General features: G+C 40.5%; 1 protein-coding gene across 2 annotated transcripts in view; it reads left to right on the plus strand.

Moving 5' to 3' along the window:
- VWF (von Willebrand factor) overlaps positions 1 to 20,338 on the plus strand; it is a 147,827-nt gene that overhangs the window by 24,592 nt on the left and 102,897 nt on the right. For both annotated transcript variants that reach the window (XM_083819388.1, XM_083819389.1), the window contains exons 8-15: positions 1,409 to 1,531; positions 4,857 to 4,968; positions 7,256 to 7,302; positions 11,821 to 11,957; positions 13,339 to 13,477; positions 14,112 to 14,212; positions 17,627 to 17,822; positions 18,723 to 18,938. In XM_083819388.1, the coding sequence (XP_083675514.1) occupies positions 1,409 to 1,531; positions 4,857 to 4,968; positions 7,256 to 7,302; positions 11,821 to 11,957; positions 13,339 to 13,477; positions 14,112 to 14,212; positions 17,627 to 17,822; positions 18,723 to 18,938 (1,071 nt within the window). The remainder of the gene's footprint in view (positions 1 to 1,408; positions 1,532 to 4,856; positions 4,969 to 7,255; positions 7,303 to 11,820; positions 11,958 to 13,338; positions 13,478 to 14,111; positions 14,213 to 17,626; positions 17,823 to 18,722; positions 18,939 to 20,338) is intronic.

Raw genomic sequence — 20,338 nt, forward strand, 5'->3', positions numbered from 1 at the left:
GCACCCAATGTGCAGGAGTTCGTATACCTGCATGCCTCCACTGGAGAACCCCAGTTAAATACATAAATACACAAATGAATATTAATAAAAATCCTTTAATATCATGTTCTCAATGATTTTTCTCATGCTTTCTTTATTACACAGGAAGGACAGTTCTCTCAGAATGTTTATAAATTGATTTCCTGGGCTAACATGACATATTTGTACTGACAGCACTTACAAGCCAACTTTCTTCTCTGGTAAAGTTACTCTGTTAATAGCCACCACTGAAGAAAACACTATCTTCAGATTACAGTTAGCATAGCAAGATATTGCCAACCACTTATTCAAGGGATTATACACCAAAGAAGACTCTTTCTTGAAGTAATTTGTTACCTTTATGTTGGGATATAAAAGGATCTAACTTGTTTCTTTGCTCAAGGTGCAAACCAGAGGACCCATTTTAGCCAGGACTTCCTGTAAGTCTGGCTAAATCCATGAGAGAATGCATCTCTATTCCCAGAACTCATTTTTAACCCTCGACTTCACAAACCATGCTTTTTCCAAGCCAGGAAAGAGAGGTACTACCCATGTATGCTACCACAACAGGATCTTAATTATCTATCATCCTTCATCTGCACATCACCCTTCACTATCATGCTGTCTCAGTAAATGATGACAGTAATTGTATTGGAGGCATGAGATGTTGCTGTATTACAAGGACTGTAGTGCTGGGCAGTAGTGAGCCACAAAGGGCAAAACTACTCCTTTGTTACCCTCCAGCGTCCTTCATTAGAGGATTTGCTGAGAAAGGGCAGGCTCTAATCTTTTCTGCCCACTGCATGCCCATGCAGTCTTGTGGGATGTGCCTATGCATCAAAATGAAGGAATGGCTATAGTGCTTGCATAACAGCCTCTCCTAGATAATGACAGCAGTAAAGATACTGCAGCATGGGTGTTAGCCTGTGCTAGCAGTTCTCTGGAAGAAGGGTGTGATTTCAGAGTCTTAACTGTCTCCCTGTTCTCTCTGGGAACATGAAACATCAGTGTAGTTTCCCAAATGAATGTAGTAACTGTGTAACTTAAAAGTACAGAACATGCTTGTTTATCCAAACTACCCAGATATTATTGCAAAATTTTTCACCATGTTTGACTGTTCTTAACGCACTTGGTTCTAGTTATTTAGACTCAATTTCTTAGATAATAAATTGGCTGTAACCCCTAAGTATTTACTAGGCAACCCAACTGAAAAATCAAGCTGAAAATCTAACGTTCCTTAAATGTTTTTGCTTCTGAAAAAGAAATCATTGATTAAAGGGGATATGACCTTTTTGGTGTCTCTGTGACCCAGCCTGTGATAATTAAGGGAATTTATTTATTTAAGAGTTATTGAGGAATTTGCATTTCTAATTTCTTGTAATTGTTTCAGGGCCAAGATGTCCAGTTGGCATGGAGTATAAGGAATGTGTATCTCCTTGTGCCAAAACCTGCCAGAGCCTGAATATCAATGAAGTGTGTCACGGACAATGTGTTGATGGCTGCAGCTGCCCTGGTAATTTATTTACAGAGCTGTTTACAGAGAAACATTTGGCAGTGGTGTTACCTATTTTATAAGAAGAAGGAAAGCAGTGTCTTCTCTTAGTTTTTCCCAAAATCAGAAACACTCCTCTTTTCTGGGACCATGCCCTAGAATAAACCGTTTTCTATACTGCCTGTATGCTCACTCTATGAAAAGGCCACTTTTTAGAGCCAACTAAAAAGTAAATGTTTCTGTGAACATCAGCACCATCTAGTATTCTAGGATTGCCTTTCTTTCTTGCTGAGGGACTACCTACCACTGACATGTCTAGATTCCTTCTCAACTGCTTTTGGCTAGAAGCTGTCTTCCTCTAGAAGCTAGAGGAAGAAAGAATAGAGAATATACTGAAGGCATTTCTTATAGAAAAACAAAACATGCAGAACTTGTGCTATATTTCCAAAGATCTTCAGGATTTTAGATGAATGATTTTGCTTGTTATGGAATCCTTTCAGAGGATCCTGATCAGAGGAGATCTGATTGGCTTAAAGGTAGCAGCCCAACAAAAACTTTTTTTTTTTTTCATGGTCTTCCTCCTCTGCTTATTGTACTTAACATGACTGCAGGAGGAGTGTTTGATTTCTGTCTGCAAAGATCCCTATGCTCCCTTTTCTAGCTTTTATTATTATTTTGAATAGGAATTTACATTTCACACTTCAAATCTGGACTTTATGTGAATGTACAGAGGTATTTACTGTCCCTCTGCACTGAGACACTAAATGTAACTGAGGTTTACTGAGCATGTAGTCTGATTTCCAAAACAAGGCAGTGATGATGATATAAACCTTGTTTTAGGAGTCATTAATGCATTCTAAAACATTTCCAGTCATTCAAAGCTTGGCAGTTGCCCATTTAGCTGCTGGTCTCTTGTGCATTGGAAGTTTAAAGCTGTCATTCTATGGAAGAACTTGAGTATGTGTATGGGGAAGCTGGCAGGTGATAGAATTAGGCACAGGAGCTTATTTTGTTGTGTAGCAAGTAGCTATTAGATTTGTACAGTCCTGGGGCTGTTGGGAAAAGCTGAAGGTGTTGAATCCACCAGCTGCATAAGGTCCCTGGCTATTCTTTCTTTGGTCTCTGCTCTGGTCAGTTCAGCACAGGAAAGGTGTAAAGGGACAGAAACGGAGAGGCACAGAGACAGGAGCTCAACAGAATAGGTATTACATGAGGAACCTGTAGATGACTAGAAGAAACTGAATGATAAGAAATAAGAATCAGCAGTTCAATATTTTTACTGTTATTTGGTGCACAGTCTAGAAGAAAGAAATTTTGTTTGAGTTTAATAGAAAGTGAGGAGGATCTCATAGATGAATAGAGAAAATTGGGATTTAGGATGATTATTATACCTTCTCTTAGCTTCTTTCCAGTTCTCCAAGAGTACAAATGATCTGTTCAATGTATGTGTCTTTTTCACTTTATTTTATTCTTCCTTAAATGCAGCACACAGTTATTTTAATAGCAGTAAATAGAATTACTATTGCCAGGAAAAAACACGAACAGTCTGTTTTCTTTTGCTCTCTGGAGAGCCTTAAATGCTCAGATCTTGTTTAAGTATCTCTCAATGGAAGGATTTTCTCTACAGTAAATATCCTTCCAGGCAACGCTATAGCAAGAATGGGAGAAAAGGGACTTACCTGTGTGTCACTGTCAGTAGTGAATGCTGCTGCTAGGGAAAAGGGCCAGAATCTCTACAGGTGTTTGGAAGGATTCCCTCAAAGAGAAGGTGTTGTGGTTTAACCCGGCTGGCAGCTAAACACCACACAGCCGTTCGCTCACCCTCCCCCCTCCCTCTCTGGGATGCGGGAGAGAAACGGGAAAGTGAAGCCTGTGAGCTGAGATAAAGACAGTTTATTAAGACAGGAATATAATAATAACAATAATAATAATAGTGATAATGACAATAGTATTAATAATAATAATGTGTAAGAAACAAGTGATGCACAATGCAATTGCTCAGCACCCGCTGACCGATGCCCAGCCTATCCCCAAGCAGCCGGCGCCCCACCCCGGACAGCCACCCCTATATATTGTTTAGCATGACGTCAGATGGTATGGAATACCCCTTTGGCCAGTTTGGGTCAGCTGTCCTGGGTCTGTCCCCTCCCAGCTCCTGCTGCACCCCTAGCCTGCTCGCTGGCAGGACAGAGCGAGAAGCTGAAAAGTCCTTGGCCTGGTGTAAGCACTGCTCTGCAACAATTAAAACATCAGCATGTTATCAGCGCTCTTCTCATCCTAATCCAAAACATAGCACCCTACCAGCTACTATGAGGAAAATTAACTCTGTCCTAACTGGAACCAGGACAGAAGGAAAAGGAGTTTTTAGCAGTCAAAATGTTTTGTTATAGCAGCTCTTTTTTGAACAGAGGAATATCAACTACCTATCAACATGTGGATCTGAGAGAAAGAAACAAGAAACTTGTCCTTTCTTCTACTGCTAGCATATGATGCAATCTCAGACAAGTCTTTATAACTGATATGTGCCTCCAATTATCTTTGTAAGATAGACTATATATAGAATAGGTAATTATAGTTGTGTGATATGGAAACCTCAGAAACTGGATCCAAGTTAGGAAATTAGCCTTCTCACTTTGCTTCTGCAGAAGTTGAAACGAGAAACCAGATCTCCACATCATAATGCTGCTTTCTCTCTGACCCTGATTTGTGGCACACTGCTTTCCCAGTATTCGCTGTCCAAGACAGCTGAAAGCGCACTGCCTGCATAGGTTTCTTCTATTTCTTAGTCCCTGTCTGCTGGATTCTTGTTCAACTTTGCTCCTTCATTCCCTACTTTGTTTTTCTCCTCTTTTGTCCTCATATAACAAATGCAAAACCTGTCTGGGCACTCTTTACTTCAGTCAGTTCTTGTTAGCTCTAGGGTTTATGCTTTGCACTATTTCTAAGTACATACAGTGCATGTATTTTTTGCACAGGTTTCTAGATTAGCTCAGATCAAGCTTGATTATGCTCCCCAGATTTGACTCCTGTATGTTCCAATATACAGGAGTCCTATATATATATACTGACTCAGGGACTGCCTAAGCAAAGAGCTTCTCTGGGAGCACCAGAAATGTACCATTCAGCACATCTGAAGGAGAGGCAGCACTGGAAGAAAAGTAGACACCAGCCCCCATGAGGCTTTTTGGCAAGCTACATTCTTTGCAATTGCTCTCTGTGCAACTATGGATAATAATGCATATGAGGTCTTGCCAAAGTATATGAAGAACCAGAAAATCTAATCACATTTATGTTTCTGTCTGTGTGTGTCGTATGTGCATGTGCTGTTGTCACCTGATCTATCCAGAGGGAAAGCTCCTTGATGGTGAACATTGCATTGAAAGCTCTGACTGCTCCTGCATCCACTCTGGAAGACATTATCCTCCTGGGTTCACCATCTCCCGGGATTGCAACTCATGGTAAATTCAGCGTTGCTTTGGCATGGTTGCTGTTGCTCTAGGGTACTGCACAAATTTTTGGTGACTGTTTTAGATGATCTATCTAGATATCTCTCTCTGTCTCTTCTTAAAAATACTTATTTTCATTGGCAAAGGACCTGGTCTCTTATTGGAAACACCGTCCCCTTCCAAGAAGTGAGCTGTTCACAAATACAAAATCAGCTTCGCTTTTAAAGGGTTATTTGGCCTGATAGAACAATGTGAGGGTCATACTCCTTCAAACAGTAGAGAACTACCTGTTTCCTGTGGATAAGACAGACTGGCAGGTTCCCATGTCTGGTTGGTGTCAGCAGTGGTGTCTTTGTTTCGACTTCCTACATGTATTTGACCTCTAAACACGGTTTCTTTCCAAGAAGAGTTAGCTCAGGCACGTCCTTGAAACTTCTCACAAAGCTAATGGATCTTCCCAGCTGCATGGTTCACAATTTTTCCTTCACTCACGAATACCATTCTGAAGGGGAAGGCTAGCTGCCTAAAGAAAGGAAGGGGAATGAGTAATGTATGCTTGATCTGGTATGTGTAAGTGTGAATATATTTGTGTAAGGAGTTCAGACAACACCAAGCACAGATGTTTCCAATTAGACCAAAAAAGAGGGACTAGGTTAGAGCCACCATATGCAGAAGAAAAATGGTGTATGTGTCATCACTATTAACCAGAAGTTTTTCATTACTGGCACCATGTATCACAGAATATGAACCATAATCATGACATTAGCATTTTGTCTTTTTTCTGGAACTGTTTGCAGCTTTGAGCTTGGCCACATTGTTCAACCATAGTGTTTTTGAGAGGTTAATGCTGACTGTATTGTTAGAAAATGTTTCCTGTTATTCAGATTTGATAATGCTGTGGAGAATTGTTTGGATTTGATGATCTTAGAGGTCTTTTCCAACCTAAATGATTCCATGATTCTATGAATGTTGTTCCATCAGCTCAGCATTCACCATCCTGAGTAAATTGACTCTCCACAAGAGGTTTTAAAGGGATGGAATAATTAAAGAAATAAAAAAAGTCTAGCATCTCTTGAAAAATTATTTCAGTTTGAGATTCTAGAATTGACCAGCTTGACATCACAGATCCAAGAACGACAGCAATCTCGATGACTATCAGTGCCTGTTACTGGTTACTGGTAGCACCTCTGGGGATGGCACTAAATCCACCACCCAAAGACATTAAACCAGAAAAAACTCTTTGCAGAGAAAGGGAAACTGAGCAAGAGGAACTTAAGTCAGCACTGTACAGTTACAATGATAAAGGTCTGCATGAGCAGAAGTCTAGCCAGCTGGCAAAGGACAGGGCTTATTGCCTTTTGGGTCAAACTGAAGAGGTCATGCCTGGAGTAGTGTGGCCAGTGCTGGTCAGTACTGGTATAATGTCCACTGCAAGAGGGAGGTTGATGAACTGGAGATAGTCTAGTGGAGGACTCTGGAAATGACTGGGGAGGAGAAGCATGAGGAGAAGCAAAGGGATCTAGATTTGTTTAAAGGCTAATGGTGGAAACTTTCACTACCTAAAGGGGGGTTGTAAAGAAGACAGGGACAAAATCTTCTCAGAGGCAAACAGCAAAGGAGCAAAAAGTGATGGACACGAGTTGAGACAACGGAAATTCCATTTAGACATTAGAAAAAAATATTCCCTTGAGATAGTGTAGCACTGAGACAGCTGCCCAGAAGAACCGTTCTGGATATTTCTAAAATCAAATGGGCAAGGTCCTGAGCAACCTCATTTACCTTTGAAGTTTCCTTCCTTGAGCTGGGGGTTGTAGGTATTATTTCCACAGGTTAATTTTTTTCCCCTCTAAGATTCCATCATAGTAATAGACATATCTTGAGAATTGCATTTAAAACTCATTCCACATCAGTGGAATATAGTTGTAAAGTATTAAATGTTTTGGGGAAAAAACAAGTTCTTTAATTTTGCAACCGTTCCAGCTCATATTGTCATCAGTTGCTGTCAAATAATGGTAGAATAGATCAGGAGGATAGATATATTAAGAAACAAGATTATGGCAGATTGAAAGGATGCTGGGGGCTGGTCTAATTTCCCTAAAACAGGGACATTAATATATGTATTAATATAAAATATAAAAATAAAATATAATATATAAATAAATATAAAATATAATATGAATATAAATATATATATAGGGATATAATATTTCAATTATTTGGGAAAAGCTTGCAACAGAAGATATGAATTGCACTATATGAACATGCATATTCTTGCATAACTTAAAATTATGTTTCCTAGCATTTGTCGACGTGGCATCTGGATCTGCAGCAATGGGGAATGCCCAGGTATGTTGGTCCCACTGTTTTTAGGTTTTGACAAGTGAGTAAATATTGTCTACATCCCTCCCATTTACACCCAATATGCATTTTTTTTTCCACACAAACAGTGAATTTGTCTTTATTCTTACCTGCATACTCCAGTGCAAGCCAGGTGGTATTGTATTTCAGAAGTTCTCCATGTGAGACAAAACAGATGTTGTACTGCATGTTTAGCAATTAAAATTCCTGTTTGATGACAAAACTGGTTCCTCTTTTGATTACTTTACCAAAATATAAGGGTCTGTATGATCAGAGGAACAGATTTCAGGTAGAGGAACACTGTTGGGCTGCTTTGTGCAGGTACTATTCCCTAGCCAACTGTCTAAACCAGAATGTTTTTACTGATGTTATAACTTGAAGTATTGGGAGTAGATTGGGTAACTCCTGATACCCCTTGGATTTGGGCCCCAAAGGTCATCCTACAGGTGAAGGATCTCTAGCCTCTAGGAGAAGGTGGCTGCCGTTCCTTCCACAGGTGGTGGCAGACAGGAGGGGCAGCCCTGCAGATATTCTTGCTCCCAAAGTTCTTGTTCACCACCTCCCAAACTCACCAGTACATGTGGCTACTGTCTCAGCTTTTGCCTACATGGTCAATGTGACTTTTTGTGCTGTGCATTGTCCAGCAAAGTGTCTCCTTCCTTGTTTCCTCCTGGCAGGTCTGTGTCCAGTCCTCTGACTCAGTTCCTGTACTATGTTCAGCTTCAGAAAGGCCTGCTTGACCTGAAACAACATCTGTCTCTGCTTGTGTTGTGTGTTGGAGTCTGCAGGGAGAGAGCACAGATCATTATCTTGTTCTTCCTCATTGCTTTTGTGACCTGAGAGGTGAAGGACTGAGAAGGAGACCAGGGTTGGAAAAAGGAGAGCAGATAGGCTATGTATTTAATTCATTAACTATTTATTTTGACATGCAACTGTGCAATCCACACAAATTAGGAGAATTAGAAATCTTTATCAAAGTCTGTCTTTCTATTAGCAGTAAGCTTGCCTGACCCTTTCATGCAGCATTTTCTCCTGCTTTGGACTAAAAGAGCACTTGCCCCAAAGTGTCATCAGAAAAAAAAGAAAAAGAAAAGAAAAAGAAAAAGAAAAAGAAAAAGAAAAAGAAAAAGAAAAAGAAAAAGAAAAAGAAAAAGAAAAAGAAAAAGAAAAAGAAAAAGAAAAAGAAAAAGAAAAAGAAAAAGAAAAAGAAAAAGAAAAAGAAAAAGAAAAAGAAAAAGAAAAAGAAAAAGAAAAAGAGAAAAAAATAAAAAAGTGAAAGAGTGGGTACGCAAATATTCAAAATAGAAATGACATTTTTACTGTGCTATGCCAAGCAGGACTGTGAGAAAACCTGTGCTTGAGGTTCTCAGTAGAGATCTCTCCAGGTACAGGGAGTCTCAGTACAACACAAAATCAAGGACACAGATCCAGGTGATTTATGTCTTCTAGCTAATGGGCAGTAACATGTTTACAAATGAGGAATAGGTCTTTTTGAACTTAGCTTTTGAACTAGAATATAGATTTTAATCTCCTTGCTTTCTGGACTACTATGAATAATATGTGGGCCAAATTTTTATTCTTAACCCCAGCCATTTTTTCTCCATAGATTATAGAGATGAAGGTAAGCCTGAAATTGAGGCCTGCGATCAGGTATCAATATACAGCTTTGTGCAAAGGGAAATACAGTATCGCTACCTTTTTCCGAGTTGGGAAGCTCTGCAGAATCATTTGTCAAAAGCAAAACTAACTTATTTTTGTGCCTTCAGCCAACATATCCAAATCATTTTTCAGCTAGGTTTGTATACGACCCAGAAGGTCCCAGAAGTACAGTTGTTGTACAGGTACCCACTGACATCTACAAACTCTTCTATGGCTGGGCAGCAAAACTTCCTGAAGTAGCAGTCTTCGATAGCAACATTAGCCCTATCCTGTTCTGTCTAAATTTGAAGCAATATTACAGCGTATTTTTATTATTGAGTATTTTTGTAACAACTATTTCTGATATCACGTTTTTCTGAAATCACCACAGATAGTTCATACATTTAGACTCCCAAAAACTCAAGGCAATTTCATTCTTTTTTACTAACAGTTGTCAGGAAAGGGCTCCTGTATATTGTATGAATGAATTGCCTAGCTGTAAATTAGGTGATAGAGCTGGGTACCCACCTGGAGGCGGTGTTTCAGAAGTTGGTGTCATCCAACTAGCAATAGCAGGATAGCACTAGCAAGAAGCTCTCAAGCTGATATCTTAATTAAATTAATTATGAGGGCTGTGGGTTTCAGGAAATCTCATGGGTTGCATTAAAACAAATAGAATAGATGGAGGGACCCATAAGAAGGGACTTTGCCTCAGGAAAGAAATCTCAGTTCCAGGAGCAATGCCAAAGGGCTGGGACTTGTCTCAGGGAGCAGGCTATAGCTCTTCAGGCTGCAAACCTGTTTTTTTGGTTCTTGGTTGCAGAGAACACCCTGAAAATCAACCTGCACATAATGTGGTGCATTATCCCTTGTTTTCTTTAGATCTGTTCTCCATATCTAGTAGCTAATTGACTGTGTACTTGATTAGAGTAACACTTGTTTTACCTTTGTCTAAGCTTATTCTAACAGAAAGAGTGATTTTTAAATTTATTTTTATTTTTGTATTTACCAAGCTACCCTCCAAACAGATGGGGGATGACAAATATTCATTGAGTACTAGATTTTTCTTAGGGTGAATCAGAGCAGTGCAACGTTGGGGCTCCTCAGGATCTGTGAGGTTGTTCTTTAACAGAGGCTGGATTAAGGCAGTTATTGTTGAATAATATGGTGAAGAGGGAAATTTCCTTTTGGCACTCATTAGACAAAACTTCCATGGGACTCAAAGGCAGTGGAGAGAAAGTCATGGGGTTAACCTGCCAAACTGTAACATTAAACTTTCTCCATCCTTTGTCAGTACTGTCAATGCAGGCCCAGCACCTGAACTTTGTTCTAGGCAAGGAGGTTCTTCCCACCTTGTTTGCAGTAGGAACATCTCTATGTGTAAAGCTCATATGAAAGACTTTGTTTGCAGGTTCTTTGAAGTTGTAACCTTCCTAATGTATTTGCAGAGGCTGTAGCATAGCAGGGGTCTACATCCCAGCTGTGTGTCCTGAATACTGCAATCCTGAAAATGGAAAGCCACAACTTACAAAAATGTTAAGATGTTGAAATGTTTCAATAGTTTCTTTTTGTAGAAGAAGTGTGGGCAAGACAGACTTTTGTATTATTCTGTGAGGACTTTAGATTTAGCTATTGTAACTATAGATTTATTTTTAGCTTTATTTATTTTACTTTATTTAGTTAGTTAATTAAGATAATGGTTGAGAATAATGATCTGCATAAATTCTGCCCATGGAAGAACTCCATCTGTGGTTGTCTTCCAGCTCTTCATTCTGATAAAGTATTTTTACTTTAAAGTTAGAAGAAGTTACTGGTATTCAAGTCAGCCCAACAAAGGAATCAACACTTATTTTGGGGCTGTGTTAAAGGAGGCCATTGTGAAGGAAGCTTTCAGACACTGTTGCCTTTATAAAACCGTACTGTAATGCTATAAAAGCACAAGCAGACTGACAAAGACATGGCTGTCAGTCTGCCAGGACACAACTGTGTAACACATACTGAAAATGAGGTACCTCTGCAGAAGAAGAGCAGGGCAGCAGTGAGAGTCCAAAAAGTATTGCTGCAAATTCTGATCTTTAACTCTGTAAAAACTCCTGCATTCTGCAATCATGTCTGTGGGTGCAGATGTGTGACTCTGGGCTAAGTAAAAGTGGTTTTCAAGTGTACTAAGCCAAGATGTTGCAAGTCCTTGCATAGGCGTAAAGGGGCTCTGTGGCCCAGAGCACAACGCTGTCAGTGCTGCTGGGGAATCCTGAGTACCCTTCTCAGCTCTGCCACAAATGGGCTGTAGCAATCTTGGAAATTAGCACTTCCACCCTCTGTGCCTCAGCTTCCTCATTTTATAAAGCAGGAAACTTGGTTGCTACATAAAAGGGAGTAGGGAATGCTGTTTAAAATTGGCTAGTGCCATCAGCATCCATCAGCATCCATTTACTTAACTTAAACTAGTGTGATTTGTGTATCAGCCAGCTGGAATAAACCTTGAGAAGCTGTGCTGATTTCTCAGGGCCACACAGGTATATACCACAGAAGAATCAAATTCACTTCAGTGCAGGGAACTAAGGCCTTCTCTGATGTCCTCATAAGCTTCTTTTTGAAGCATTGGATAGGCTTTTCTGTGGACATGAATTTCAGTTCTTGAGTGTGATTTATACCATGTTTCCCAGCTTTTGTTGGCGCCGTTGTTGCTATTGGTAATGACTTACAGGAATAAACAGTGAGATAAGCATCTTGTCCATGCTCTCTGGCCTGCAGGGCACATGGTCTCTGTGCAGCCACCCAGCTGCTGTTCCCCTTCCATGGCATGGTGGGGCAGGATTTTGCTCACAGCTCACACCGGGGTGATTAACTGCTTTACGTGTTTTCCAGGGGAGTGCTCTGTCACCGGCCAATCCCATTTCAAAACCTTTGACAACAAGTATTTCACCTTCAGTGGGATTTGCCAGTACTTATTTGCCAAAGACTGTGTGGAAAATTCCTTTTCTGTTATCATCGAGACTGTCCAGGTAACAGCAGCTTTGGCTTGTGCCTGTGCATGCGCATGTTCTTGAGAAAGCGGGAAGGGCTGTGGGATTATGATATGAGTTGCAGATGCACAGGCAAACAGAAGTAATTTTCCTATAAAATAATTAGTTTAAATAACAGATGCAGTCTTTCTCCTTGGTTAATAAGCGCTTTGCTGCCATTCTCAGGAGCCTACCTGGAGATTCAAATTCATAATGTGATTTGGAGAATGAGCTTCTGCTGTCTCTCTGCCAGCTGAGCAAATGCACACAGGAGAGGGTGCACCCCTTACTAAGCTCTCTGAAGGCTAGTGGCTCACCAGTGCCTATGGAAAATGCATTTCCTCAGACACTGAGTGGGGTGCAGTGGCAGAGTAGCATCGTGGGTTACTTTCCATTTGGTTAAGCAGCTGGATCATTCCTATTGCTCACTGGTCTCTCAGCACCTCGTGGCTTTCTCCACTGCCTCCCCTGAAGAAAGTGAGAAAAGCAGCTCAATGGTCAGTGAATGGAGACAGGTTGGAAAGGGAGCCAGACCAAAATGGGGAGGGAAGGAGACACTGTAGGGGGTGTCACAGAGAGGTGAAGCTTGTCTTTAAGCTGATCGACCAGTTGTACGTGGGAAGAGGTGAACGAGCTTGGAGACTGGAAGGGTTCTGAATCAGGAACAGGGGTGGGACCAGAGGATCTGCAGGCAGGGAGAGGTGCGGCTGAGTCAGGAGATTTATAGGAGCGAGGGGAAGTATTGGTCTGCCTTGCAGGAGGAGAGGAAAGAGGCACAGGGCACAAGCAACAGAGGAGCTGCAGGCTTCAGAGGAATGGGGGTGTGACGGATATACACACCATCTACGTCTGTAGCCTACGTCAGAAAGCTCTGATAATGCAGCTCTGAGTCATCTGTGTTTGGAAACTTGCAAAATGTGTTTCCACTGAAACTGCTTTCGAAACCAGGGAGGAAAACTGGGGCCTTGTTCCTCATCTGCATAACCCACAACTGGTAAAATAAACACCCTATCAGTCCTGGGTAGTGTGAACTGCAGGGTTCTTTCCCAGGGTGATGGGCTCTGCGGTGGATTGCTTGCCCCTACGGCAGCCAGACCAGCGCAGGCTGCCCTAGCGTCCTGCTGACACTGCTGCAGTGTAGTTTCTGCAGACTGCTTTCCAGGCCAGGAGGTGCAGAAAGCTCCCTGGTGTGTGGTTAACAGCATAATGGAGGAAAGGCTGCCAGTCTGGTGTTTGTGGGCTTCAGAAGCTAGGTCTGTAAAACCATCGAGGCACTTAACACCTCCTGAATTAGATGTTGAAATGCCTTTTGTGGGCCTGGGGCTAAGTCATCAGTAAAGTAAAATATTGAGTTTCACAGCACATTTTCACTTCTCTGTAGTGTGCAGATGATCCTGATGCTGTATGCACTCGCTCAGCTTCTGTCCGAATCCAAGATATGGACAACAGCCTGATTAAAATGAAACATGGAGGAGGAATTTCACTGAATGGACAAGACATACAGATTCCTTTGCTACAAGGTGTGTTTGTGTGGGATAACTTTGGCCAGCCGCTGAAGGGGTCCCCTTTGTTAGTCTTTTCTGGAACATTTCAATCAAAATGTGCTTTCCATACCAAATTCTCACTTGCTGCCTCTGTATTTCCGTGTTCTAGAAGTTCTGTCATTTCTGTCATTCCAGCTTCTCCAGCTGACCCATTTTGGGTCAGCACTTCTAAAATCAGCAGAATTAAGTTGGTCTGGATTTGGGTGATGTTGAAAACTGCTATTGGTATATTTATTATTTTTTGTTATTTTTAATTATTACTTTTTTTTTAAAAATATATATATATATACGGAAGTTTTAAATCCCACCAGTTATCTAGCAAAATGTCAAAATTAATACTTGATTTTTTTCAGAATGCACATTGTAGGGCTCCTGAGTACTGTAAAGCAGAGCCTATGGACAAGTTCACACAATTGTAATCTGCTGAGCAGGCACAAAGTTTGGGAAGCCTGAAGGGTGATAGTTTGTGCTCCTTGCTTTGGCAGACCTGTGTGTCCCTGTTGCCCTGCTTTGTGGCAGCTACCCTGTTGTCCTGTTCAGAGGGCCACAGCAGTCCCATAGAATGAAATGACGCATCTAGACTTGGCTGACACTTTGTGATTGCCTTAAGGTGCCCTTCGGATCCAGCACACGATGAGGACTTCGGTTCACCTTACCTATGGGGAAGATTTGCAGATTGACTGGGATGGCCATGGTGAACTCCTTGTGAAGGTATTCTTTCACTCTTTCTTTCTGTCTGCTTTATTTCTGTCTTTTCACCACCTCTTGTCCCACCCAAACATGTACAGGAATTTTCTTGTCTGAAGTGAGAAATTGTTTTCTATTGCATGTTAGAAATTCCATTCTCCTTTGCTACCCCCAGAGCAATATACATGTCCTTTTGTATTCCAGAAACAAACATTTTCATCCTACAGCGGCGTGGTAGCTTTTTTTTTTTTTCCCTCATTTTTGTGCAATGATGGCCATTATTAACCATGAATAGTTTTATGTTTAGTTCAGCAGATATCCTCTAAACTGATTTTTTTTTTGTTTTCATTAGCTCTGACTGTCCTTTCTATAGCAATGGATTCATATGACTTAAAATAAGGGAAGAATGTGTCTCCAGGGACACAGTTATTTGTAATTTCCAGGAAAGATCAATTAACTAGTACAATATATGTTGCATGTTTCTTCTACTATGAGGAATGTTTAATGTCAGTCTTGATTAACAATTAGGATTTGCCTGTGCTGCAGACAGCAGTAGAATGCTCAAGCCAGTTTTAAAATAAATGAACTGTAAAGGAAGCAGTTTAGCTGCAGTAACAGAAAGTTTCATGCAACAACCTTTTATGTATATATATATATATTTATATACAAATATATATATTTGTCTGTTGTAAGCTGCAGAATAAGTTGCAGTGCAGAAAATCCTGTGAGGGAGGGGAATAAGGGTGTTTACTATGGAATATTCTCCTGATAGCTGATAAGCCAACACACACACCTGACCCTGATCCAATGGCTTCTGGAATCACTGGAATGCTTAAATTGTGGAACCCCATGCCAAGAGATACTGTAGTTCAAATAAAAGAGAACGAGGTCCCGGCTGAGTTATGCGGGAGGTCAGGTTACATAGCCACAGTGAGCTGCAGTGGTCTTTGCATCTGCCAAGAAGATAAAAAACAACTTAGACTAAGTCATCCATCACCCTCCTGCTTGTACAAGAAACTGTGTTTCTTTAGATTGGTAGGTCCTGGGGACTGCAAATGTTGTCTCTGAGGGCGTACTTGATCCTTCAGAAGTGTGAGTCCTCTTGTAGCATTGCTTCCTGGTGTGAAGACCTGCAGGCTACCGGCACTAAGCCAGCCAGGGCATGTTCCCGCGTGATGCAGGGCAGCTGCAGACCTGTATCCTCGTGCCGTTCTTGTGTGGACGAGTGCTTAACCATAAGCCCTATGTATCTGAGCCCGGCTTGTAAACGGGGCTCTGCAGCTGAACCCTGTGTGGGGCAGTTTTGCTCAATGAGGAGTTTAATGAAGAAAACTGTTTTTCCCAGAGATGATATTTTTACCGAACAATGAGGTTTGCCATTTCAGAACCATAGTATGGCTTTTACCTTCTCCTTGCCTGTCCTGAAATTTGTCTTAAATGTCATATCTGGCGCAAGCACAATGTTTGTCAAAGCTCATTCAGGAGTGTGCACAAGCGTTGAAAGGACAGCAGGGAAGAAAGATCAGGAATAAGTTTGGAAAGCAGATGTGTAGGTTTTATTGTTGTATTGATCTGGTCAGAGACCCATATAGCCTAGCAAATTCTTCCTTAGAGGTAAAACAAATCTTATTTTCTGCTCCAGATCCTTTTGCTTTGAAAGCAGCGGAAGTTTCTCCAACTGCCTGCATTTATTCTGTTCTTCTCTGAGTTCCCTCCCTTGTTACTGAACATCTTTTTAATTGCTTTTAGAGAGTTAATTTGTGCTGTATTTGTAGGCTGACTGTTGCCAAATGTTTCTGACAATTCACGGAAGTGATACAGTTCCATTACCTCGGCCAGTCTTCTGGCAAAAAAAAAAAAAAAAAAAAGAAAAAGAAAAAAAAAGAAAAAACAAACAAAAAGCAAAAAAAATCCACCACCACCACCAACAAAACTGTTGTGTGTTCCTCAAGAAGCACCCCCCCCATTTCTGTGACCACTTGATACTTGTGATTCAAGCTTTCATCTAAGTACCAGTGTTTTGAAAATTTGTCAGAATTTGGATTTATATGTAGCATTATGTGTCTACGGAGTACATGGAAATAGTACTGTCCTTGGCCATTGGAGCAATAAGGATAATATCTTCCAAGAATTCATGATTGTTCCTTTTGATGCTCTGTGTTTATTCTCTGACCTCTATGTTTGAAGGGAGGTTAGTATTAGGTTATATATTGGAGAATGTTTTAATTTTTATTTTTTAATCATACAGAACAAGAATTTTCTTCAAAAATGTTTTGTTCTAGCTTTTTTGGTTTCTGTTTCACTAGTTACTCTTGCCAGTGTGATTAAGAGCACTCTAGAAAATGCATGCAGAGAGCTACTGTAGCATTAAAGCACTGAGTTAGCTTCCAGGGAAAGTTGGCAATATTTGTGATGTATCAGATTTTTACCTCTACTATAAACTGACAATTCTTACTGAAATAAAAGATATTGACACCTTCCTATGAATAATAATGTTTGGAAGATTTTCTTCTGTGTATTTCTAAATTTAGGGTCCCATTTCAGATGTCTCTTGGTTTGCACTAAGAATAAGGCAGGGCAAAAAGTACGTTGCTCTGTGGGTTTCTTGCAATGTTTCTTTTAGTGTGTGATAAATTTCTCTAGGTGGGAGGAAGCTCTGATGTGAGGTAATGTCGCTTTGGGATAGTGCTCTCTTCCTTATTTTAATAACATTTCTTAACATTAAGGGAAACAACTCCAACATTGTTTCTGTTTTGTCACAAAACTGTTTAAATATTCTTCATCTTAAAATTTTCTTTTAAAACGTGAAATGGTTTCAGGTGCTGTATCTTTTCCCAAACTACTATTCCATTAGTAATATAATCAACTCATAGGGGAATGGTTTTAAAGTAAAAGAAGGAAGATTTAGATTAGAGATTAGGAGGAAATTCTTTACTCAGAGGGTGGTGAGGTACTGGAGCAGGTTGCCCAGAGAAGTTGTGGGTGCCCCAGTCGAGGGGTTGTAACTAGATGATCTTCAACATCCCTTCCAACCCAAGCCATTCTATGATTCAGTGATCTCACTATATTAAAAAATGCCACACATACTCCCCTGCCATCATCCTGTTCATTTATACGAATGGAAAGAGAAAAAGAGGGAAAGATTACACTAGACTGCTGATTAAGGCACAAAAGCAAGCCGTTATTTCTCCTATTCACCCTCAGTTACCATCTGAAGTTATCACTGTAGCATGCAAAAATTTTCCTGCAGCTACTAATAATAGCATTTTTGTGAGTAGTTTAAAAATGTAATACAATGAAATTGTGTCTATAGTGCTTTAGAATATATTTTAGAAATTCTTTGATTGTTAAACTCTGTATGGTTCATTCTTTAGAAAATTTTGCTCTACAGTGGTGACCTATTCTGGAAGATGACCAGGCTAACATTGTGTTCCTTAGTTGTCTCCAGTGTATACTGAAAGAATGTGTGGGCTATGCGGAAACTACAATGGTAATCAGGGGGATGATTTTCTTACTCCTTCTGGCATGGTGGAAACTCTTCTGGAAGATTTTGGAAACTCCTGGAAGCTCAATGCAGACTGCCAAGACTTGTTAAAGCAAGACAATGACCCCTGCAATCTCAATCCTCATTTAGGTACTGAACTCCATCCAAAATTAACATGTCCTATTGTGCAACAACCTGTGATCTTCCATTGTATATAATAGAGGAAAAAAAAGGGGGGGGGGGGGTGGAGAACAAAACCAACACCAATTAATGCAGTCTTACTGTGGAAAATGTAATGTTTTGTGAAAATTTAAAACAGAAGTCAGTAATGTGAGATCATGCTACCATTCAGTTTGAATTACAGTTCCAGCTAGACCATTACAGGCACTACACAAATGTGTGCCACTGATAGCAATGCACTCTTTATCCTCTGGGTGGACAGAACACCCGTCCTTTTCACTCCTAAGGTGTCATTACACCTTAGACACTTTTCTTGATCCCTTCTTCCTGCTCTTACTGCATCCCAACAGTCAGCTTTCCTCTTCTCCTCTGTGCTGCTTGGCTGTCCTGCTGGGACACTGGGAGCAAATCTAAGAGCAATTTTCTTGTGCCAGGTGTTACAACAGGCTCCAATTTCTGGGAAGAGCAAGCACACAGCAAATTTTGTGGCCATAGACCAGATCAGGCACTGTTGATTCACGGGTGGAGTGCAGCCTAGAAGGTTTAATTTTACAAATATAAAAAGCAGCAGAAAGAAGGAGGCCTGTAAAAGGAACTGCAGTGCCAGAAATAGTGGTAACAAAATATAAAAGTATTGCTTTTCCTTGATTTGTTTTACTAGTGAAACATTATTCTTTTAGTGGAGCTCATGACCTATGAGCTATGATGCTATCTATGCCTATTTGATCCTATTTTATTTTTCTGTTCTTGTTTTTCTTTTCTTTTTTTCCTCAAAAGCAAAATAAAATGCTTATTGTGTCTCTTCTATATTTTCTTGAAAGCCACTGATTGATTCAATGCATGCATATCATTTTTCTCTTTTCAATTTAGCAAAATATGCTGAGGAATCCTGCTCAGTTCTGATGTCTTCTGTGTTTGAACCCTGTCACCGTGAAGTCAGTCCCATTCCCTATGTGAAGAACTGCCGCTTTGATGTTTGCTCTTGCTCCAATGGCAAGGATTGTTTGTGCTCTGCTATTGCTAATTATGCAACAGCCTGTGCTAGGAAAAATGTTTTGGTCCAGTGGAGAGAGCCCAACTTGTGCCGTAAGTGAAATGCTCCTAAAAATTACTTGCTTTCCTTTTCTTGGAGGAATTTCTTGGTTATGTTGAATGATAAATCTAGAATGAGATGATTTCTGCACTTTGCCAAATATTTCTTATGGAAATTGTTGAGAGAGTACATCTTTCCTTCAGTCCAACAATGATGCAAGAACTGTTCGCAAAAACTGTTCAGCAGTGGGGGAGAAGCAGTCATCTGAGAAGCCTCAGAATTTTGACTGGATTTCCATTTTCAGCTGCATTTAAGTTTCAGCTACTCATCTGAAAACCTTTTGCACGTTCCAGGGTGGGAATCTCCAAGAGATTTGTAGTAATGTATGAATTGCTTTTCTGGTACCTTTGAGGCTCGGGCTTCCCTGGCTCCTGACCTCGTCAGTGACTCCTGACCATAGCAGAAGTTGAGGGTATGGAGGAAGCAGAAAGGCAGATACTCAGTCAGGTGGTGTCATAGAACATAACAGAAATTATAGATCAGTTTTTATCAGAAGGGACCTCTAGCAGTCTTCTGCTTACAACAGGGCTAATTTACAGCAGGTTGCTTAGGGCCTTGCCTAGGCTAGTTTTGAATATGTCCAAGAACAGAGATCCTGCAACCACTCTGGCACCTGTCCCAGTGTTTGAAGAACTCCCTAGGAGTTTGATTACCAACCCATCAGTGCAGAGGTCTGAGATCTACGTCAGATCTTATTTTCATGTACACCATTCATCTAGTGGGTGAACATCATTTTGCTGACCACACTTGAGCTCCTTTACTTCTTCACCCTGTAAATTCTAATATGATTTGGAAGCTGGTTCAAGATGACAGCCTGAAATTTGATTATCTGCCTGTGAATTGTATCACTGAGCACAACAAACAGCTTTGGCTGTGGCATTTTGTGTAGACATTTAACTCCTATGAGAATCAACAAGAGTTGAGTTTTGAATTCCCATAAGGATCATGTACAGCATCCCACCTGTAGTAAGAGGCAACCCTGGTTCAAAGGCTGGCAGTCTAAAAGATGAGATGTTGCAGGAGGATAAAACAAAAATTCATATTGCAGATTTGAGGAAATGGGGTAACAAAATGTTTTTGCATAGATCAGTCCAGTGCAAGAGTAATAGCCAAACTGCTAAGAAGCTGGAACAGAAGGAGCACACACTTTTTATTTATTGCTTGCCTTTCTGTTAGGTCAGTATGGTAGGAAAAAAATCCATTGCAATGGAATTTTGATGGACACATACACACTTTTCTCCATAAATATTTGTGAAATGGATGTTTTTCCATTTTCCCGAGCAACTTTTCTATTAAGGAAAGAAGACAATTGAGAATTTTGGTGAAAATCACGTAGGCTTGCAGGCTTTCCAGATCTGTTTCATACTTCTTCCCAAACTGAGGCTGGGAAAAA

This window comes from Anser anser (assembly GCF_964211835.1).
Source record: "Anser anser genome assembly, chromosome: 1".
Classification (NCBI taxonomy): domain Eukaryota; kingdom Metazoa; phylum Chordata; class Aves; order Anseriformes; family Anatidae; genus Anser; species Anser anser.